We start from the raw sequence: 25,092 nt of genomic DNA on the forward strand, positions 1-25,092 counted from the left end.
TAGGTTTTCTATGTTTTTAAACATCCATAGAAAACGAGTAAAATAAAAGCTAAAGTAGCGATCTAAGTCATATTTTGGTAATGTTGGTACACATGTTAGATATTGTCCCATAACATTTGGGGGATGTCTATCATAATATGCGTGGTCACTTTAAAAACGATTGATTAATAAATGTATGTAAACTTAGATGAAATAGGGGTGGGGTTCCAATGTCACTAAATAATCTATTTATTTGGTTAATTTTTTATGTGTATCTTTACTTTACGTACTATCTTTCTTCGTATATAAAATGAAGAAGTAAATTACTTTGTTTAATATTTATTACAGAGAATAATAATTAATTGAGAAAATATAGATGCTTGAATTTTCAATTAGTTTTTATTGTAATTACATTAAGTTTCTCGCATATTGCAGGAAAGGCATAGGGGACCTAGTTTTAAGACACTGTTACTATGCGTCGTCAAATTTTTGAGACATTGCGTGTTGAGTGGTGGAATTCAACGCCGCGTTTTTCCCCCTTTAACAGAACGAGAGAGTGTAAAAATCTAATCTAAAATCACTGCGCTTACAAATTACATATTTGTTTATTTTTTTTATATAATTTGCATGTAACGTATAACTTGACCTCGTTATTAGTTGATTTTGATTCGGTAAAGTGCTTAAATCAGTTGCGTGTTTTTAATTAGTCAACTGCAAGGACGCACTTAGTCTCGGATGAAACATTGAATGCTACTTATTTGAACTAAGCTGTACTCAGTAAGTAGTGGAATCTACGTAATAGGATGTCATAATTTTTTTCTTCGTCATTATTTAGAAGGATATAGCAGTTACCTAGTGGGAACCTAAAATCTAGGTAGGTCAATCATCATCAAATCCATGTCGGATTATAGGATAATAAAAATAAAGAGATTAATTACATAAGCAGATTAAAATTTTGTAATAAAACATTACCATGCCAAAATAAAGCTTTAACAATTATGATTTTTCCAACATTCGAAAAGAAAATTTCACAATACTATTTCACTTTGTTGATCTGAATCATTCACTTCTTTGTTTTACTTGAGAAAAGAACAATGTTCTTTGTGCTAATTACTTGCGTTCCCATAGTATTTAAATTGTTGTCACCTTTATCTACATTTCAATAGAGTGTATTATGCTACAATAAACAGCTGTTCAGTCGTCGGTCTTTGTGTTAGGCCGAGACGCATTTGGAAACGCTCTGTTTGCGACGAGAAATAAATGAAAACAAATAATGGCCCTTCCCGCTTTTCTTTTATTTGTTTATGATATAGATTTATGGTTTCTTTGTATAGTATAGCTATTGTGAAATCGCACGATATTCTATGTTTTACATATCTACATTTTATATTTTCATAACTATGTAAACATACAATTATGTATGATTAATGATGTTGACAGTCGGTCAGACGACGTGACGTCCTAATTAACTGAAAAACGAAACGTCACCAACGAACTCTCGCATGTAACTGCAACGTCCCGCGTGCGGTGCGCGTCAAAATAATTATTATCGGCGGCCGGTTTCCGCACGTGTGGCTCCTACGCCAGTTGTCTGCTCGACGCCTCCCGAGCCTCACGCACGCCACACACCACCCGCTGCAATCCCCCAGTTCCCTGCTCCCCTGACGTAGGTCAGGCTTACTGCGTAACTATAATATAATACGTCATGATGCAACTCCGTCACTAGCGCACGACACGTGCTCACCCCGCGGTGTCCGCCGCCCTTGTCCAATCCTAGGAGGACGAGGGGTACCGCCGCGTCTCCGACACCCAATCGCGGCTCGTTTACGAATTCAACCCGACGAACCGCGGAAATTGCCGACAGGAGCCGAAAACTGCGGCAACCCCCAGTGCAGCTTCAGCCCCCAACATGGCGACTATGGTCGCCGCGCCGGCTGCGATCACCAAAAAACCGTCCATAAAAAAATACCGCGCGCCAACGCCGCCTAACAAAATATTGGACGAGAACAGTGAAAGTGATAAAGACAAAGAGAACAATGTGGTCGAGCGGGAAGAGAATGACAACGACCAATGTATACAAACAAAACAGGATGACAAACCGGCGTTAGAGGGTTCGCCGGTTATTCGAAGAGTCGGGCCGAGATTGAACGGCAATGTTGACAGGAGCTCTGTGCTTTCTAAAGCGGCTATGTTCGAGGCCGGCAGCCCCAGGTCCAAGGAGAAGGACCCCGCCGAAATGTCACTCAGGGAACGCAAAGCATTGTTTGAAAAGAATAAGGGTGCTGCGATACTGCCCAAGGCTGCCTTCGGGCTCGCACCCTCCGTTAAAACACTTCACGGAGACGCTAAAGGTAAGTCACAGTTTGTTTTTATTCTGTGCCAATGGAATTACACGTACATGTCTATTTTTTTATGTAGTATTTCGTTATAGAGAGGTAGTCACACATTTTTTTCTTTAACACATAACTTTGGTTTTTTTTTCACAACATTCAGGTAGTGAGATAACTTCTAAGCCTTAACTTTTTTATTAAGACAAATATATTAAGTCGGAATTTATTATTCTTTAAATTATTGTTATTTTTAATTTTTTTATTGACGTTAATCGTATAAGTGGAAAACACTGTGCTAAATTACCTTTATTTTATTGTCTTGAATTACCTATATTATTTTGGCTAATGAACCTAAAAATAATTTGAATTGAAATTATAGTATTAAAAAAAATTAAAGGGATTTAGTTGCGGCTTAAACCGAATTTGCGTCATAGCGAATAGATAAATAACAATACTGTTAGCCTACTTTTAACAAAATACATATTGTGGTATTGCAAACAAACATGTCAAACACAAGTCATGTTTCCAATACTTTTGTTATTGTAGGCATATTTTAAAAAAAATAAAGTTTTACAAATGTTTTAGAAATGACTAAAAACTTAAGCATAAAAGATAGGTATATTCTTATTATTATAAAATTTTTCGTAAATTTTCGTGGTCGATAAAGAAAATGATGAAATCTGGATGGAATCCCGTTAGAATTGATTATGATCCATTAGGATGTCTTAAGTAAATTGGTAAAAGAAAAATCTATTTTACAGTAATATCTAAGAAGGAATTCAAGATATTACTCTCTCAAATGTCACGTATAAAATCAAGTTTATTTCAAAAATCCTTAAATATATAATATTTCGCGCAACTACTTCGGTCAGGCCCTCCAAAACTGCACAATAATCAATACAATGCACGGCTGTGTCAAAGGTGTAACAGCATCCGGCCGCAGGTTTATCTTTATAAATAGATATTTTTTTAACGAAAATTTGACATTTTGTCCACTTGAAATTTTAGGCTTTATAGCTAAATTCTTATAAAAAGAAGATTATTTTAAATTAATTAATAATAATAATTTAAACAGTTAAATACTTTAGCTTAATCCTAGTCGCAAATAAAAAAATAAAAAAAACAACTAGATTTTTGTATCCGTCTAGCTGATTTAACACAGGTCATTGAATATATCAGCATAAAAAGTTCACGATTCATACTACATGTAAATTTAGACCTTACAGCTAAAACTATACAGCTTTTAGCTTATAATATAAGCTTCTAATTTGCCATCTTCGAATACAGGTTTCGTACTCGTCAGATAAAATGAATTTGCTAGCTAGCCAAATTAATGATAAACGAAAAGGGGTAACAAGAAATTGTAATTATCGTATACTTTAAAAAGTTTAAATTTAGTATTAATGATTTCGTTGAACTGATTTTTTTTTAAATATGTGATTTTAATTAGCTACTATAAAAATGTATCGAAAAATTTCTTTATATAATCAATTTATTTAATTAAATTTCTAAGTAAATGATTTTAAGTTACAAACGTAACTGTAATGATATTTAATATGCTTAAAGATTTTCTTTATAATATATTTGTTCTCTTTTCTGAATTTTTATAGTATTTGAACACCTACCCATCGCAATTATGTTCTTTAAACAAGAAATGATATAGTTTCTTTTATATTTGGTACAACCGGTTTTAAATATAGCACAAAGAAGTCGGCACTAAGTTGAGTAATAATTTCACCAAATAAAAGGAACCTACTTTGAAGTCTAGACGCACGGCGGCTGTGAATAGTATTTTAAACTTAAACGCGTCCTTCTTTGTTACTTTAGGAAAACTTAAATTGAATCAATATTTGAAAACTGTTAATAAAATAGTTAGTTACGTCTCATGTTTCATAATTCGCAGAATATTATGACTGGCCAGTGTTTAAGAACCTGTCTTATTTAAAAACAAACGAATGACAATGTAGCATTGCATTTTACAATGAATACCAAGTAATTATACTGTTTATGATAATTTATTTTAGAGGAAAAATCAGTAAAGCAATGTAAATTAATTTTTAAAACCACCTTGGCGTAGTTAAGACGTCCCTACCTTACCGTGGACTATGATTGTATATAGCAATGTCTGTTGATATTGATTTTCTAATGATGTAAGCTTCACGCTGTATACGCCACACAGCAGGGTAGGCAGAGGGAACATAGTGTTAAGACACTCCGTGCCCCACTTTCTGCCGAAATCTCGAGGCATTGCGTGTTAAATGGCAGAACTCAACGCCGCGCCTTGTCTCGACACCAGAGCGAAGAAATGGAAATATAAATTTAAATAAATATTTCATCTCCTCGAGTGGGGATCGAACTCTTAATAGTAGATAAAAAAATAATTCACAAAATTATAAAGTAGCAGATACGGTATTTAGGTATTCTTTTATATTTTATACGTTTGTAGCAGTAAATAATATCTATAAATAACATCATTCTGTTACCTTAAAAGTTCTTAGGTAAACTGGAGGCTACGTCAATGTAATTTGTTCTTTATTTTAGCCATCTGTCTTCACTGTGAGTTATTGCTACAGACGTCTAGACTACTCTTAGTTAGCAGTTTAAAGGAATGTCTGCAACGTTACGTTCACACATATCGAGATAGATTAACTTAACTAAACGCTGTATCCCTAGTAGGATAGTAACTACATACCTTTTTCGCCTCGTCCACTGTCATCAACCACTTCATACATGCACTCTGGGGGATCCTCATGCTTTTTACGTGACCTTCCTTCGATACTGGGTTTTCGAAGGTCAACCGAGGTCTTCCCCTACCTCTCTTACGAACTTTTCCTTTATGAATCTTTTTTGCCATTTATTTTTCACTCAATCGTTCGACGTGCCCAAACCAGCTGAGCACTCTCTTCTTTATTCTCAGAATTTGAACTATATTGTCAATATCTGAGTGCTCGATATACTTCCGAATTGTTGAGGTCACACTATGGACTTTAACCAACTAAATATTGCCTAATCCAAATGGATTTCATTTAATCAAACTTAGATAATACTGGTACCGCTCGTCAAAAGTCACGACCTCCAGGTCAATTAGGTATAAAATATGAAAATTGTGATTGCTGTCGGTACAGATTTTTCCTTCTTCCTTTTCTTTTTTTCCTTTAATTTTCTATTGATAGATTAATAAATATTAATACTTTACTATTTTATTAGCAGGAAAAATCTAATGTCAAGAGGTACTCCGTCCTCCGCTTTAATTTCGTTTTTTTTTAAATATTTCCTATTATAATTGAAGTTGTACATTCTTACAGTTAAATATCTCAAAGAATTTTTACCTAATCTGACATTATCCTTGTCCCATAAACCCATATTCCTAATACGTACAAAACTGGTTCCAACTCCTAATGCTCACGCATCACAGCTATGTATCGAATTCGCGTAGTTAACGAGCGGTATCGCTTACATTATACTATAATACCACAAACATCTGTGTGGTTTAATATAACTTAAAGTATTGTTTACAAGTATTATGTATTACTAGTGGGCCCGTGCGGGGCTACGCCCGCTTGAAATAGAAATATTAATAAACAAATTGAAAACTGAAGATTCAGTTAATTCAGTAAAACATTTGTATAAAATAACTGTTTGTATAAAATTAGCAAATGTGTCAAACTAAATATTTTAAATTGACATATTTTTTTTATTTATGAACCGATTGTAATAAAATAAACTCTATATGTTTTCGGAAGCTTGTCAGAATCCAATAGTGAAAACCGCATCTAAATCGGTTAAGTCGATTCTGAGATTAGCGATAACAAACGCACAGACAAAAAATATATATATCATAAGTATATTATAAGTATAAATGAGTAATTATTATGTTAACTACCGTGACGGTTAGTGGCAAGTGGTTGAAATGACGGAGATTATAGATTCGATTTTTTATTTCATTTATATATATTTTTTAATACTGTTGCTGTGAACAGAGTAAAAAAGTTTGTAAAAAAAATATATATATTTAAGTATTTACGTCGTTTTAATAGAAATTGTAGAGTAAAAAATAAAATATAGGTCAGTCATTTATTCTAATCCTGGGAGTGAATGTATCGTTAGCATCAAATATAAAAGCAAAAATGTTTTACATATTAAATGTACATGCATGAATATGTATGTATTCTTTGTATTACTCTAATAATAATTTTGCTATAATAAATAGCAAAATACTAAATGTCATTATAATTTAATTATAATTTTTCCTCTTAAATAAAAATAAGCAAACTGGAATTCGGCGGAAAGTGGAGAACGGAATGACTTAACACTAGGTTCCCTCTACCTACCCTGGTGTGTGCGGGATACAGCGTGAAGCTGATTTCTATAAAATTTATATTTATATAATTTAACTATTATTAAACGCCATGTTTCAAATATTTGTTATATCAATATTTTCCAAATCGATCAATGCTTCGCTGCAACGACGGGACTTTTCCTGTAACACAAACAGACATTGCGTTGGCTCGTTTAATGTGTTATTAATGATCCCGATTCTAAACATTTACAGTTGTGGTCGTTTCGAAACCTATTATTTATTATGTTCTATCTGTCGTTGCTTCTGTCTGTGTATTTGGCTTTGATCGTATCGAATATACCTAGTCGAAGCTATTTCAACGGATGTATATTATTATGAGAGGCAGGATAAGTAAAAAAAATAAAAATCAGATCCCGTACACTGAAGGGTAGCCAGAGGGAACCTAGTGTTAAGACACTCCGTTCTCCATTTTTCTGAAGGCATTGCGTGCGGAACTCAACGCCGCACCAGTCGCGTTAACAGTCACACACTTGTGCTTCTGCGCCACGACTGCCCTCAGAAAAAAAATATTTCTTTTATATTATTTAAAACGTGTTCTAGTTAACCAATACATATCGCCATTTCTTTTAGTTTTATTTTAATGAAGTTGTTTGAAGAATATAATTATGTGAAAGTTAATCTGAACGTATCTATTATATGTCACAAAAGGGGAGAAAAGAATATGATAATAGCGCTAACTAAATACAACATGTTTCTTGAAAGGTATAATTTGCATGCCCTTTTGTGGAATATCACAAGAAACGAAGGTTGTGAAACTGTAGAAAATAAAATATTTATCTGTTATTATTTAAAATTTATTAAATTTATTATTTTATTATAAATTTGTAAGTGCATAAATACAAATATTAATAATCTCGCTAGCATTACAGATTCCTTGCTCTGTTGTTCATTGGGTTAATATTATGTATGACAATACAACAATAGTTGTAAGCTTTTGTTTTAACACAAAAGAATATTATCATAATTCATAATTGTTTTTGTATGAATGTACATATTATGTTTAGTACTATTTTCATTACGCCATATTGTAATAGATTTAAAACAAAAGTTAATAATTAAAAAAAAATATTTTAAATGACAACATTTGCAAACACGCGTTAACCCTAATTCCGGTGAAAACAATAACGGGTGTTGAAACAGTCGGCTGTCGATTTGTTTACTCACTTTCAAGTGTGTCACCGTCGCGTCTGATTTGCGAATTTGATGACAGCGCCTACTTGACACACATACTTTGGTTGTTTGATTTTGGGAAATTCCTTTTCTTTCTTTTATTTCTTTAGAAATGAGGAAAAATATAAAAAAGCCAGTGGTACCGACTGGTCGTGGGTTCGATCCCCACTCGAGCAGGAAATTTATATTTCCATTTCTTCGCTCTACCGATGCTTATAATCTACCGACCCGTTACATAAGTAATATACTTTATACTTACTTATTTTTAAAACTATCTATATCTATATATATCTATGTCAAAGAAGCTACCTACTATTTCTATCGTACACAGTACGATCAGAAATAGTAGGTAGCTTCTTTGACCTTTGTGCTAGTAAGCTTGTCTGTATTTAGATTAGTAGGTGGACAAATCTATACAAATATTATAATGTTAAAAAGTATCGGGGCCAGTCGTGACGCAGGCACAAGCTTTTCACTATAAACGCGACAGTTTGTGGGTTCGAGTCCCGCTTCGCTCTGGTAGCGAGGTAAAGCGTGGCATGCTTCCAGAGCTCGGCGAATAATAGGGAGAGGAGTGTTTCAACACTACGCTTCCTCCGCCTACCCCGCTATGTGTGAAGTAAAGCGTGGCACTAAAAAAAATACATTTATGATAAACTAGTGGGCCCGGACGCGGCTACGCCCGCGAAAATATAACCCTAAATTAAAATAAGTTAAAAAATAATAAGAAGTGGAGATTTATTATTAGAAAAAATATCTGAGTAACAGAAATGAACAATCAAAAGAAGTAAAAGTAACTAAAGGAAATTCTTAATATTAGAAAAAGTACCTAAAGTTTGCCGTGCGCGCGTACTAAACATTTTTCTATATTAAATAATTATTAATTTTTGCGAACAATATTAAATAAAAACCCAAATGATTAAAATAACGATATTTTAAGTGTATAACATCGGTATAGATAACCGAACTGAGATAAATTAATTATAAGTAGCAAATAATTACATAAAAAATAATAGTAATTCGAAAATATATAAAAATTTACAAAATCATCAAAGTCATCTGCCCGTTCGCGTCGCTCATACTATACCACTCGTAGGCTAGGTCATTTCGAATCAGTGACATCTTAATTATTTATTAGAATGTTATACAGTAAACTATAATTTCCATCTAGATGAAATGCTAAAAGTGACTATTATATTTATTTTCATAAGGATGAATATCAAATTATAGAAATCATCAAATTTTTGTTAATTTATACAAATCTTTATCCGCGCGCGCCATGTATGCATTAAGCAAACTCACTTTGGGTGACGTTTTCTTAAAACAGCAAACTTTGCAAGCCGTTGCTTAGCAACGCGTAGCGACGATTGTTATTAACATGGCGGAATAAATTGCTTGTCAAATTAATTATTTTAATATATTGGTATATATCGAAAATATTACAAATATGAGAAAAAAAAAGTATCCTATGTTCATCCCGGGACCCTCAAGTATCTCTATATGAGTATTTTATCACAATTAAATTAGCGGTTTGGCCCTGATTGCGTAAAAGACAGACAGACAGAGTTACTTTCGAATTTATAATATAGGTATGGATAAACAAAACTTATGTCGAATTCAAAAAGATACGGTGATATATGGACCAAGCAAAATCTAAGTACCACAAAAACCTAGTTTCGTATTTTCCGTACCAAATCTTATGCAACGTCATTTATCTAGGTAGACAAAGCCTCGACGACCGCCGTAGTAAGCGTCCTACTTACACGCTAACATCATTCTTCATGACTAAGAAATTTTGTATTGAAAGTTTTAAGTCCATATATGTTTTTTAATAGTAGGTAATAAAAGAATACAAATAATTCTGGGTAGCGAAGTGCCTTAACACCTTTACGGAATTTGACGGAAAGTTGGCATTGCTAGGTTCCCTCTGCCTGCAGGGCAGGTACATGCGGGAAACAGCGTGAAGTTGAAAAAAAAATGTTTTCTAAAAACGCAGACAAATATTTGTTTTTAAAAACACCCGTATATTAAACTAGTCCACTATGACGTGCATTTATTATTGACAAATGTTGTGAAACGGCCACGAGCGTTGCTAACGTATTATTTAAAACGCATTTTCTACTCGTTGAGGTTGACAATCGACAAAAGTTCCCATGTTTGAGTTCGTGTTGACTGACTGTGACAGGAAGGGTATGTTATAGAAATATTTTAATAAAGATTTATTTAGAAGCAGAGAGAACTTATTGTTATGTCACTCCGTTCTCCAATTTCTTAAAATACTAGAGATATGTTGTGTGATCCAAAATAATGCAGTAAATGACTTTTTTTAGCACTTGTCGAAATATGAACCCGCACTTCTTGTAAACCGTCCAAGACTGCCATAAATTCTTAAACAGACTTATTACAAAATAATTTGTATTTTATTTATTTTTTCATATTTATTTTTAAATATTAAATCATTTATTCTTTATTTAATAAACGTTATAACCAAAATTAAATGACGCCATATCTACATCCAAGGTTAGTTCGCCATATGTCATGTACCTTGCAGGGCAGGTTTAGTTATAATACCTTTTTTTATATACCTCTTGTCCTTTATAAATGCAAACAATACAAAGAATAATACAGTATGCATTGTTTGATAATTTATATAATTGTTTTTATGTTACAATTACATATATAGATTGTTTAATGGATATTAATTATATGTAAAGCTATAATAATAGTAATTATGTATATGTTGTATTAAGTAAAGGCAGTCACGGCTCAGGGGCCCAAGCGTGCGTGTGTTGTGAGTTCGATTCGCACTCGAGGAAATACAATATTTATTTAAATTTATATTTTCATTACTTCGCTTCTTCGGTGTTGTGGCAAAGTTGGGTCGCGGCGTTTAGTTCCGCCACTCAACACGCAATGCCGCCAGATTTCGGCGGAAAATGGAGAGTAACACTAGGTTTCATCTGCCTACCCTGCTGTGTGCGAGACACAGCAGGGTAGGCACAGCGTGAAGCTGATTTTAATAAAATAATACAGCCATTTTTTGCAGTTTATAATTTACATACTCGTATGTGGGTTTGCAGTATAGAGTTAGAACATAACTTCTATGTATTCATTATAAAAATCACTTTCTTATTATGTGACCATCTTTTAAATAGAAAACATATAAAAAAATTAATTACCCAAGAGAAGCCAGGGTATGTCCATAGTAATCTATACTTAAAAGCAACTTAGCGTTTAATTTTTGTACATGTTATGAATCTGAATACAATCGGGAAAATATCAGGTGTCAAAGTAAATTTTCCTCGAAAATGTGGTGTCACTGCTTATTCCCCTCTGAAACGAAGCCGGATCATATTACAAAGCTAAAACTGATTTTTGCAGAAAGAAATCTTACATGAGTTTGTAATTTTTTAGGGTCTTGTCTTATAGAGTGTATAATTTTATGTATGAATTAGACAACAGTACAAATTAAAATATAATTTGGGTTCCTCATTTGTTTTAATGTATTTTTCTATACTTAATATCTTAAAAAAATAAAATAAAATCGTATTAAATATTTTAAAAGTACATATAACTTGTTTTATAACTCCAAACTTTGTTATAAAAAAAATATCATTTAAATTTGTTAGTAGACAGAGGGAACCCAGCGTCAAGACATTCCGTTGCCCACTTTCCGTCCAATTTTTGAGACATTCAGTGGCGGAACTCAGCGCCGCGGTTTCGTGACAGTATTTAAAGAGTTTTCTACGAGTATAAAGTCATAGTTAGAAATAAATCTCAGCTTAACTGAGTTAAAGTCAAAGCAAACTTTATTACGAAAGCACTCCATCGCCGGAACTGTACAGTTCTGAAAACAAAACGTGCAATCGAGCGTGAAAATGTTGAGCACAGCCGAGTGACGGGTGTGGTGTTCAATGAACTAGGTGTGGGCTGCAGTTTTACATGTAGATTATAATGTTATATTTTTTTAAATATTACTTCATTTACTGGTCGCTGGGCCCGGAGTTCCGTACCTTTCGTGGGTACAAATAAATTGGTTAAGATTGCTTTAAGACATTAGAACGTATATGACAAAATAGGAATAGTTTCTATGGATTCCTTTTAAGAGAAATTTCATTTTTTATACTATGCAAAATGTTATAAAAAGGAAAATTGACGAATATTAGAAGTGATTTTAAGCTACTGTTATTTCTTTTTCATTAATATTTTAAAAGAAATTGTTATGAAAAAACTACAATGAATAAAAGGAGGAAAAACAATACATTATAAATTTAAGCATTATTACAATGCAATTCCAACGTTTAAAGGAAAATTGTACGTCTATGCAAATAAAGCTAGCAGCCTTGTTCTAGTCACGCGATGTATTTACATTAACTTCTTTATAAACAATCAATTTTCACATAAGAATATAATGTTATAATAAATTTGGCAAAAAATTATATTGAAAATAAGAACAGGTATGCCACTTCTAATGGCTTCAATCCATCTATGGCGATATTGACAGATCTGTGTGACCGATGGTTGGCGGTCCGTGCCATTTCGTCCGCGACGTTCGGTTAAGCCAGATCGTGATTTCGTATACTTTTTGCCTGCTAAGCCGTATCTTTTCGTTGTATACATAGATAGATAGATATAGGGTACAGTGGTGAACCTTGTGTCGATACGAATTGGTATTTTGTGAATATCAGTTGCCGGTGTCGGCTTTGAAGGATTTTTTTTGTTTAATTATAAGATTTTGTAAGTAAAATTAGTTTTTTTTTTGTTATTAAAAGAATATTATATATGCATATTGTATGCGTGTTGTTTTCGACTTATTTTTTCGTATTCTTATATTATACGTTCAATAACTGTATTATTAAAAGTATGTAATTTCTTAAAACTTTTTTTCATATTAATAAAATAATATACAAATTGCGATATGCTCAGTACGTACGTGACTATATTTTATAATAACCTGTCAACATTTATGTTGAAAAAGTAAATTATTTAGTAATTACACATTTTGCATACTGACGGCATTTCTGCTGATAACCTCCATTTTTTTTATATATTGCTGTAGAATTAATGTATACACTTTACGTGTTTTATCTTGATTTTAAAATATTTACTTAATTTCTTGTAGATTTTGATACAACGGTAAATTTTCTCTCGATATATCGAAATCGATCAAAGTACAAGTGTTTATTTATTGAATTATTATTTAATTTAAGTTTATAAAATTACAATCGTAAAAAATTCAAACTTTAAAAAGCAATTATTTTTAAATATTTCAGTTTTATTTACATATAGCGGTTTTTTACTATTTTTTTTTATGCAGTTTAGAAATATAAATACAATACAGACAAATTTAATTCATTAGAATATATTATATCATAAGTGTATCTCTACGTTACACATAAAAAGAGACAAGTACACACACAAAAAAAAACTTGTTACACAACCTTACAATGCAATACAAAAACCATTGGCACTGAATAATCTATCTTATTGAACGTTGACCCCAAGTACAAAAGTTTTTGCTTTCAGACAAGAAACCAGTACAAAAAACCACACCAAAAAGTACGCCAGAGAAAAGTTCTAGGACAAATTCGAAGGATAGCTTAACCGACGACAATATAAGCCAAAGCTCGGTAGGTGGTGGTATAAAAGGAAAGCTCGCTGCACTTTTCAGCAAGGAGCAAACGATAAGTGAAACGACGATAGCTAAAAAGGCCAAGCAGGAAAGAGAGAGAGAAATGGAGATGCTTCAAAACAGATTCCATTATAAGGTAAGACCCGTTTCTTTTTTTTTACGTCAAATGAATGGAAGTTCCGGAAGCTTTAAGCTCGGTGGTTGAGGAATGTTAAATACGGTAGTTGATGTTGGTTTAGATATGTGTGGGTATTACGAGCGTTTTATTATTATGTCATTTATGTTTATTTTTCTATGTTTTGTATCTATATTATTATAACATTATTTCTACGTTTATGTTATAAAACGCGGCGTTAAGTTTCGCCACTTAACTAACATGCAATGTTTAGAAAATTGGGCAATGCGTGGGGAATGAAGTCTTTAACACTGGGTTCCCCCTGTCTACCCTGGTAAACTTAAATCAAACACAAGATTATTTATTTTTAAGCATTTTTATTTTATTTAATTTTTTTTTTTAATTTTTTAATAATGACGATAATACATTCGTGCAATAGTTATATTAATAACAAGCACTTATCCTTATATGATTTATCGTTCCTAAAAACGATTACTTACCTCTTTCATACAGTATACTCGTACACTGTATAGACAAGGAAGTGATTCTATAGATTTCACAATTTTTATTAATTTGGAAAAACCCTTGCTGAGTCCTAATCGTCATCGGGCGTGTGATTTACATATTAACATAGTATTCTTTTAGTTTATTCGTATTAATTTTATTTCAATATAGCTTTTTTTTGGAAAAAAATCATTTTCTTTGTAAAAAAAGAAGAAACAAGTCGGTTGTAGCTTCAACGCCCAATGCCTCTAGAATGTGGCGGAAAATGAGGAACGGAAGTCTTAATAGGAACGGAATGTCTTAACCCCAGGCTACTAGATTCCTTCTGCCTATGTGCGGGATACACCGTGAAGTTTAAATAAATATATTTATGTACATGACATAGTCGTTAAAAGATAATATAAATTAAAATATTTAAATAGAAAATTTAAATCTATATGTAATTCTAATAATATTTTTGCTATATTCATATTTAAATATTACAAACAAAGAATCCTACACAAACCGACACGCATTCAACAAATAAAGCAGTACGTGCTATTTCAATTTCTATACAAACACAGCGCCCTTTTCGAGCTATTCTCGTCGTCATTCCGGGACTTCTGCCCTTTTCTTGTAGGGCTAAGTACACTTGCCTTGTATTTTGTGACCTGGCCTCATATCTGGACAAATCAACGTTTTGGCCTTCGTTTGTAATATTTATTTTTTAATGTATATAATTTATGGTATTTATTTTCATTATTTACATGTATATAGATATATACATATACTAAAGTCACCTGCAACTTTGTTTCCATTTAGTTTGTAGCCGAAAATCTCGTTTTTATAATATACCTCTTGTAAGATTCAGTTAGCTGGTTCGCGAATTAAGGTGTCGATATATAAAATATCATAATTAATTTTAAATAACGTAATTTATATTAAATAATTAACTTTTTTAGATAAAGAATGTTTTCTAGAACTACTTATATTTTCTATATAAATATTAGTGCTAACCATATAATTTTCCGCGGTTTACCCCAGGTGTTGGGAATGTGAGGCAGTCGTTAATCCCCGTTACTTGTGGTTTTTAGTAATGAATGTATGTAGGTCTTCATTGGAGTTCCGGATATATTTGTTTTTATATTAACTGATATTGATTGATTTATTATTCCCAATAATATTAATAATATATAATCAATCTTTTTAATTTTCCAATTAATTGTTCTATTTATATAGTAAACTTTGGTAAACGAAAATCTAATATAAACAAAAATGTCATTACACCTTTTTTATCAATGACAGTATCAGTTAGATAGGTTCCTCATAATACATTAGATATTTAACTTTGTTATTAGAAAAAATCCAAATATGTACAACTCGGGAAGTTGTAGGTACCTTTTGTTGACTTAACTTGTTAATTTTAACACCTTGCTTGGGTCAGAGTTTCCCTTTCCCATGCCCTATATTTCGAATAAGTGAAATCTGTTTCATAATGCACAGCAATGGTACAAATAGTCTTGCTACAACAAAAGTGTAGAATAATGTTTCAATAACGATCATTTCCATACAATAATATATACTCGTCGTAATATGTAATTACGCTAAAATGCGAAATATACATGGATTATAAAAACTCTTTCTTAAACTATTTAAGTATAAAATAAATTTGAAATATAAAAATATTAATGCATTTTTTACGTTTATAAGTAACTAGCGGACCCGGACGCGGCTACGCCTGCTTGAAATATAAGAATATAATTTCTATAGAAATATAATTTCAATCTAGATGAAATGCTAAAACTGACTATTATATTTATTTTCATAAGGATGAATATCAAAATGACGCGGAACGAACGCGGTCGCGTAGCGACGACGGTTGTTATTAACATGGCAGAATATATTGCATGTCAAATTAGAAAGTATTTTAATTTATTAGTATATATGTGTAATGTAATATTATATAGCCTATAGCACTTCTGAAGAATGCAGCTTTCATACAAAACAAAAACAAAGTAAATCGATCCAGTAGATCCAGAGATCTTAGCGTTCAAACAAACAAACAAACAAACAAACTCTTCCGCTTTATTATATTAAGTATAGATTTATATTCTTTAGTTTCTTTTGTATACTACCGAGCTTAACTAGACCGACACAATTAATAAAATATAAATAATATAAAAACTAAAAAATATATAGTAGTTATTGATAAATTGTTAATTAATATGAATTATCTTCTTTCCAGCCTCCAACAGCTGAAAAACCTGAACATGACTCGGAAGACGAACAGAGTGACCATGAAAATGAGAAAGCCCCTCTAATGGGGAGTACTATGAGCTTATCCCAAATCAATAAGAAGCCAGAGATCATCGCAAATGTGCCTAAGATTGTAGATTCCAAATCTGAACCCAAGGACAAGGAAGCTGAACACGACAAAATTGTTGGTTCACAACCGGTTAAACGAAGAAGTAAGTATTTATGGACTAAAAATTTGTATTAAAATTTTACGTTTATTTTTTATAATATTGAAAAAAAAGATCGAACTGCTTTTCACTGAGATAACAAACATTTAATATAACACTGTCGATACAACATATATTTTAACAATAACCATACGAAAATACAATTTATTAAAGAAAAAAACAAATTAATCAACATGTATCTCTTTCTTCCAGGTTCCCAAGATTCACCAGTAGTGCTATCAGTATTGGAGGACGTAAAGAGGATAAAAGTAAATAGCAATTCAAAGGAAAACGGTACTATAGTACAACAGCCCAGTTTGTACCCGCATTTGTCTGACATAGACACTGATAACTCAAATACTCAAGAGGAATATTCTGACTGCGGTGGCTCCAGGTGTGGCCACTATACTTTAGAATGTGTTTTCTTCTTTTTATGTATTTGAAAATATTTTAACAAAATATTGGCTTTTAATCCAGTGATAGTTGGTAAATGAATTCGGATTATTATTTTCAAAGCGTTTTTCGTTGTATAGAAATTTGAGCTGGATTTGAACCCGTTATGATCCGTTTGAAATGTTAAATTCCGGCTTAAATATAATTGGATGATATTACAATATGTTATTATAGCCTTGCCCTGAAATTAACCATTTGGTTGCGCCATATGTTTTGAAACATATTATTTTATATCGTTTTTAGTTTATATAGGTACACAATAAGTACAATTATAATTTAATTATTTAATATTCTAGAAGTCAAGATATATTCTCAAAATAACTAGTATTTAAATACTAACATTATTTATTTAATAGTTCAGGTATATAAACGTTAAAGCCGATACCTCACATAATATTCGTTTTAGCAAAGTAGGTAACCTAGATAATAATTTGTAATTCTACCTACATGCGAAATGAAAATGGTGAGGCATTGCCGTCTTAGGGCCTGTCTATATAAACCTAGCTCGTGAAGGTTGATCCTGTCTGATTATATTAGTTGTTACGTATTTGTATCTATAGTGGATAAAAATATTTCAGTGCCTGTCAATTTGAATGAATTTTAAGGTGAATTAGAAAATACGTACTTTATTTGTTCTTTTAGCAGATGATGAGAAATAAGTCTATGGAATAACTTACGCTATTATTAAGAACTATACTTAAACATAAATAAAAACAGACTTTAATATATTCAATTTTGAATACCATTAGTGGTAAAATAACATATTATTAAATAACAATATTAGTTGTCCCCAGTTATTCATACAACCTACGATAAATATGCAATAAATTAATCGATTTCTTAGGAATTATATAGCTTTTTCCTCATATGTAACTATATAGATATGATTACGTTTTAAGGAAATATCTATAAGTACAACAGTTATTGATAAAAAAATAAAATAACTTAATTATATATTACAAAAATTTGATTACATTTGAACATGCATTTCTCAACAAGATATGAATTTCGATTTAATTACTATATTGTCGTCACGTACACTTAAATGAAATAAATAGAAACTTTATAGCCTTTATATCAAAATAATTCCATATCTTCCACTCTACTTAATATGACATAATAGGTAGGTTTTTTTATAGTAAATTATAGTTTGCTATTGCAAACATATCTTGTTGTAAGAAAATATTGCAGTTATTTATATATTTATTGTTAGTTATTAAATTAAGTTCCCGTCATTACATTTCCACTGAGCTATGACTGTTTATATCACTGATGGAAACAGTATTTGAATTATTTTAATGAATAATATTATAAAATTGAATTGGCGTTCTAACATAAGGTTCACCCATTATTCGTGCCAGACGGACAAACAAAACTCTTAATTCTTCTACTTAATCATTGAAATAAATCGAGTCCTCATATGTAAATTGCTATATGTATGAAATGTGATATTAAAGTCTAAATTTTGACTATTTTTATTTTTTCCATTTCTTTATTTACCTTTTTATTAAGGCTAATATTAAATAGATGATAGTAATAAAAATACAATGATAGTATATAAATATCTGCAATTAATAGGAAATAAAGACTAACTAGAATTTTCATTATAACTTATTATAAGACTGTAATGTTGCCTCTTTATTGTAGTTGATTTGTACATAACTTATATACTAGATTAGTAGGTACTTAACGTTTAGACTGCTTCCAACGGAAATATCGCAATTATGACAATTTTCTATAATATACATAAGTATTTCCTGTTCAGAAATCAAGTCAATTGAATGTCCCTAATTATGTAGCTGTTGAAATATTTAAAACACCTCAATGAAAAAGTTAAATACTACATTGCTATGGTAATAAACCACAGATTTTTTAGTGAAGTCTCTCTCTTAGATATTCAATTATTACAGGCGGATTTAAAAATATTTGTGTAATATACAATATTATATTTATTACTTTCACTGCGAATCCAATATTAAAAAACTCCGTAACTAGCACAAATTTAGTAAATTATACAATTTACAAAATATCCATAGATTTCAATAATATTTCTACAAAAAAAGTAGTGATCTAATATAACAAAGGATACAGAACATAATAATATTATATAGAAATATATATTATAGACTTAAACAATTAAACAAATATCACGTTTTCTTGTCCAATAAATATATCTTAGAGAAATTAACAGTCTTAGAAACTCATTATATAAATATAACAAAACTTGTTTACAAAGTAGTAGTATTAAAGTATAAAGATATCTAAAGCCACGAAACATATTTTGTTGACTGGTAAAAATATTACGGCTATACATATAGGTGTAGTTTTAAATAACTTTAGCTATTGCCTTCTATATTTTGACATGTTTTTTTTTGTTTTTGTGCCAAATATACAAAAAAATTGCCATAAATTGAAAGATTTACATGAAAGTGTTTTTTTTGTATTAGCAACACTTATATCGGAATAAAGCAGTGATGGGTCAACTCGAATTAGGCCCATCTCTATTTAAGTCGAGGTAATAACTCTCCGGCTCGGTTCGGTCCATAACAACGGAGCAAAAAAATATAAAAACACGACTACCACCAATAATTTATTCTGATGACTTTTTTATATCAGTGATGCTTAAAAAATTTGCACTCAAAATTATGCTAACGTCGCTTATTTCAGTGGTTTAACCTCCTACATTTACGAGAATTTAAAGAACTCAGAACATCATGGTCAACAAGTCTTGGCCTCCCTGAAATTAGATTTTCTGCACTTTTGCCCACTGTTTATTTGTAAAGAAAGTAAAGAAAATCTTATTAGCAAATCTGCGTAGCTACATAGAGCTAACTTTAAGGCGGCCACGATTCTGCACCATACTATAATTTGACTCGTATTTATTACTAGTTGGCCCATCTAAGAACTTTTGTATTTCTTCTGTTCTAGAATAGTGTTTAATAAAATATTCTTTTTCAGGTTATATTTTAAGTTGTTGTCTGTGATAATAGAAACGTTTTCTATCAGATTTTGTAATAATAAAATATTAAGAGTATGAAAGTATTTCATTTTCCTTGTGTTGCTTGCAATAACAGGTTTTCTAGTGTGCTAAATGCTAATATTAAATGCATTGGGTTTATTTTATTTATTTGTCCATTATTATCGAAGTTATGTACGCATTATTTGACAATATACGAGTACATTAAATATAAGTTTTTTTTACATGTTCTCAATACTACGCCAATATGTTTTTTCTTTCTTTTAACTTCACGCTATACACATAGCAGTGTAGGGAGAGGGAACTTTGGAACCTAGTGTTAAGATACTCCTTTTCCACTCTTTACCATAGCGAGTAATGAAAAATATTAAAATTTCATTACCTCAACTGGGAATAAAACACATAACCTGTCGAGTTACAGTTGCACGCCCATAATTACAATTTCTTAGTTTAAATTAAAAGCTTAATAAAAATATCTTAGATTGAGCCAAAGTACATCCATATACATCTTTTATTGTCTACCCTAAAGGATATATAATGTTAAATGATTTAAATTATTATAACATTATTAAGTGTAATTGTGCCATATTTATATACATAACTAATTGGTCTTAAAAATGTAACGACGTGTGTCAGTTATTAAAAAAAAGAAAGGCTGCCATTTAAAGATACTAACCTAGTGCCTTCAACACAGAGACACAAGTTTTGTGCTGTTTTTCCCTTAAGAAAAGTTCAAAATTGCAATTTTTTATAGAGTATAAAGAAAAAAATACACTACTGTAACTTAAATTAACGGGCTTATACAAGTAACTCATAAAATATTAATGATTTTACATAAAAACCTCAAAATAATAATTATTACAACAGAGACTGAGAAACAGAGTACTAAATAATAAGATAAAATGTTTAATTAAATCGACAGCAAAACACAGATAGCATCCAATTCGATCCGACAAGTTTTTTTTAACGAAAACCGTATTTAAACAGTTGCGGTACATTTCGTCAGAATTAATGATTTAATAACGGTGATTGATATTGTAAGGATTTTTTACTACTTTCCTTTCGTATTAAATGAATCGAATAAACGAGGACGCTGTCGTGGTGCAGCGGCACAAGGGTTTGACTGCAACGCGACGGTGGTGGGTTCGATCCCCACTGGAGGAAGTGAAATATTTATTTACCTTTATATTTCCATTTCTTCGCCCTGGCTTCGAGGCAAAGATAAGATTCCAAGTTCTTTCGGCTAAATTTACTATTATACAGTTACAGACGTCCATAGCGTAACATTATTATAAAATCACAAGAAGTTTTTTTAATTTATTGTCCATGTTTAAGAATAACATAAAAACAATAGCAATGTAAAATAAAAAATGCAAAAATGATGCTTATATTATGATTGTTAAAATTTGTCCCAAATTTCTGTCATGATGTCCTTCTGGTTAACTGGCATTTCTTCCCTGAAACCTTCACAAAATTTGCATTAAAGCATTGCGCTAGGACCAAATTGAGACACTTTAACGACGCCACTCTTGAATTCAAAATTAAGTTTGTTAGTAATTTTGTTAATTATTATATTACATTTATTTAACTTCAAAGACACAATGATGGACTTTTAGGAATAGGGGGATTGGGTTGGAAAAAAATGCCCTACAAAATAAAAAAAACTTTAGCTTTACACAAACATATCTATTCAAAACTAAAATTTAGGCCCCCACCAGAAAATATCTCTATATACGCCAATGGACAAAATAGGAATATTTATTCATTAAATAAAAAACCTTTATGCACACTTAGAACCCATTGTAAGCAACATCAAAGGAGAATGAATTATGAACAATACTTAATTTAACTTGTTAATGTATGTTATATTATACTAAGTATTTTTATATTTCTTTACAGCACTGAAAACATACCTCAAAAGTTAAATAAATCCGAAAATTGGGCAGAAACATCATTTGGAAGGGAGGTTATGAATGTAAGTTTCTTTATAAATTTTTTTTTATGTAAGTATACGTGTATGTAAATCAATAAAAAACAAATATAGGTAATACATATTCCAATTATACAAAGTTTAGTTTTACATATATTTGTTTATTATCTTTTACATATCTCGTATCTTATTGAATATATGCACAAGAAATTTCATCAGTGAAAATAAGAATAAATAATACATTAACAGCAGCAATTAGATAGAGAAAAAGGTCACTACAGAAAGAGATTACAATATTATGCTATGTCAGGAGCCCTATATGTTGCAGTGCACTAAAAGTAGGGTAATTACAACACTAATCGCCGTTTTGCTTCACCAGCCTTAGTGACAAATCACTGCATAGCATACTTTTTTAATTCAATTAAAAAAATATATATTTTACAGGTTGTCAAGAAAAATAACACAAGCTACAAAAAAGCAGTTCAAAGCGATTCAGATGAATCGGGCGCGTGCGATAGTGAACTGGATGAGTTACTGGACGAAGCGTTGGAGGAGGAAGGGCCAACGCCACCCAAAGTTAATAAGGTGAATGAGGTAACTAGTTTCGGTTTGAGGTTAGCTATTTTCGGTGAGATTTAATTAAATATTTTTTTGATATATCAGTGGTGGATTTATTTACATATAGGCTGAATAGGCTTGAGTCTAGGGCAACTGATATTTGGAGTGGTAATTTGTGGATTTTTCTTTTTATCATTTCATATTTCACTTATATGTAAATATTTAGAGATGGTAATTATTAATATCACTTTATCGGATATATTTTAGTTTTGATTAGTTCAGAAATACCTATACTTAAAAACAAATTTTCGTGCAATTTTAATAAAATTGGTAGATTGCAACAATATTATAGGAATTAACATAGACATAAGAGTTGCTTCTAATATATAAAATATATTAATCCTAAATAGCGCTCTAATATTATGGCCAAAAAAACGAAAAAAAAAAACTAAAGCTCGATTAAATAATTAAATGTAATTCGTTATGAGGACACGTAATGAAGCTGCAAACGTAAGTTTTATTAGAAGATGTCTTGTATTTTAAAATTTTATTATACCATTGTGATCATTTAACATTATTGAAAATATGAACTTGGGCCATAACATTAGTACGCTTGCAGCACGGCAGCCTGTCATCATCGAGTTTCGTATACCAGGACAAGGCGTTCAAATCTCCGCTGAAGAGCCATGTCCAGGCCAGGCCAGACCGAGGCAACGAATTGGTGCATAGCGTCAGCTTCTATAGACGTATGCAGGCGGTAAGGATATATTCATTCGTAAACAAATACCAATTAGAGTTTTCTTTAAGTATTCTTCTGACTATTTGTATTTGAGGTTTTGGAAATAACTGATAATAAAAGCTGTATGGCCTAAATATTATTTTTTCTTACTTAAGAAAAACTAATTTAGAGGCATTGTGTGTTATGTCGCAAAATATCATGGTGCAATTTGTTTTACTAAAGTAGAAATAATAAGAATATAAATATTTCTCTCAGGTGAAAATCGAACCTCCGATTACGATGGTATATTTATTACAGTTTTATTTCCCCCTTTAAATAAAAAAAACTTTCATTCCAGTCATCAACACCCACAACCCCAATACGTACAATACGTCACACGTCCCCCGAACGCGAACCCCCGACCCCCGAGCCCGCCGCCATCGTGACGACCGTACGACAACGCATCAAGGAGCTGCAGAACGAGATATCAAAGCAGCAGACTGTTATATCGCAGGTTTTTATTATATCAGATCCTCATATAGGCAGCATCAGAAATGGCTCTACGGCGTAGAGACATTAAAATTTTTATAACATTTATTGAAATAAGCAGTTAGTACGGTTATGTTATATTTATTACAGGACGACTTTGTACAATTTATTTAACATTTATAAAAATGATCTTACTATAATTTAGCATCCAAGCCCAAACGGCCCAATACATTTAATCTACCCCTACGCGAACATGCTATAGAGATAGTAATACATGCCGTTTTTTGTTATATATCACAATTTTAAATACTAATAAAATTGTAATATGAAAAAGTATTCTCCCATATCAGATTACAATTTTAAAGAACCTGAATATCTTTAAAATTAGGTGGTAAAACTTTTTCTAAAGATAACTGCACAGCTACTGCAGGTTCATTGAAATTCAACTTTTGAGGTTGTTCTTAATTGTAATAAATTTAAAGTTTATTATCTCAACAAAATTCTTATAATAAAAATAATTTACGTTCTTAGTACAGAAATGCAATTGATTTTACAGGCTAGCCAAGCTTTGAATCTTTGCGCTGCCACCATAGAGTTCAGTGGATCTACAGAACAAGCTGAAGGAGAACGACTTCTGTTATTAGCGAGTAAGTAAACCTAGATAAACTTTGAGATCATTCTCCCTTACACTGGTAACAATACAAAGCGCTGAGTTTTTTCTGGCACAAACACCCAATGCCATCAAAATTGGGCGGAAAGTCGGAAACTGGCTGTTTTACCGCTATCGCTCTTTCTAGATTCCTTTTGCCTACCCGGTTATAGACAGGATACAGCGTGAAGATAATAAAAAACAGGAGAAGCGAGTCGGGCTCGCCCATCATACACAAATTGGAGGTCTCGAGCTTCTTCTGAAATTCAAGCTTACCTTAGCTGGCTAAGGCTAAGGGATAAGCGCTCTGGAAGCCTTACGATTTTTTCAGGAAATCAACCAACTCGTTTGAATTTTAACCCGCTCTCAAGCGTTCCTGAGATAAAGGCAGACAAACAGACAGACGGGGACCTTTTTTCCTAAAAAATGTATTTTCCAGCCCATCGTCGTCAAGCCTGCCTCCACGAGTCGCAGAGGCTGCAAGTGGAGGGCGCGGGCCCCGCAGCCACCGCCGGCATGGCCACCCTGCATATCAGCAACATGAGGGTGCCGCTGCGCAGGGAGTACGTTAGACAGCTGAATGCGGGTATGTGTATTTCCACAGATTAATTGAAGACATGAGTGGATGAAGGTGATACGTCGCAAAATTCTAATCGAGAAAATTGAGTTCAACGTTTGAAATTTTAAAACTGACATAAAAAATGTGTACATGACACCTTCATCAAATAGTGAAATTCGAAATTAGCCACTGATGTAGTAATTTATAATATTAGCTATTGACTATTTG

General features: G+C 31.8%; 1 protein-coding gene across 5 annotated transcripts in view; it reads left to right on the forward strand.

Annotated features, from left to right (window-relative positions):
* Nucleotides 1–25,092, forward strand: part of LOC146533464 (anillin-like) — a 43,012-nt gene that overhangs the window by 14,427 nt on the left and 3,493 nt on the right. Inside the window, exons 7-16 of one of the 5 annotated variants that reach the window (XM_085194001.1) lie at nt 1,757–2,330; nt 13,366–13,607; nt 16,315–16,537; nt 16,745–16,925; nt 21,861–21,936; nt 22,336–22,485; nt 23,069–23,206; nt 23,526–23,681; nt 24,213–24,303; nt 24,745–24,891. In XM_085194001.1, coding sequence (XP_085050127.1) covers nt 1,757–2,330; nt 13,366–13,607; nt 16,315–16,537; nt 16,745–16,925; nt 21,861–21,936; nt 22,336–22,485; nt 23,069–23,206; nt 23,526–23,681; nt 24,213–24,303; nt 24,745–24,891 — 1,978 coding nt within the window. The remainder of the gene's footprint in view (nt 1–1,756; nt 2,331–13,365; nt 13,608–16,314; nt 16,538–16,744; nt 16,926–21,860; nt 21,937–22,335; nt 22,486–23,068; nt 23,207–23,525; nt 23,682–24,212; nt 24,304–24,744; nt 24,892–25,092) is intronic. The other 4 variants (XM_085194003.1, XM_085194002.1, XM_085194004.1 and 1 more) reach the window with 4 other exon arrangements.

The sequence above is a fragment of the Heliconius melpomene genome, chromosome 12 (assembly GCF_056956725.1).
Source record: "Heliconius melpomene rosina isolate 202511_hmr_F chromosome 12, ASM5695672v1, whole genome shotgun sequence".
Classification (NCBI taxonomy): Eukaryota; Metazoa; Arthropoda; class Insecta; order Lepidoptera; family Nymphalidae; genus Heliconius; species Heliconius melpomene.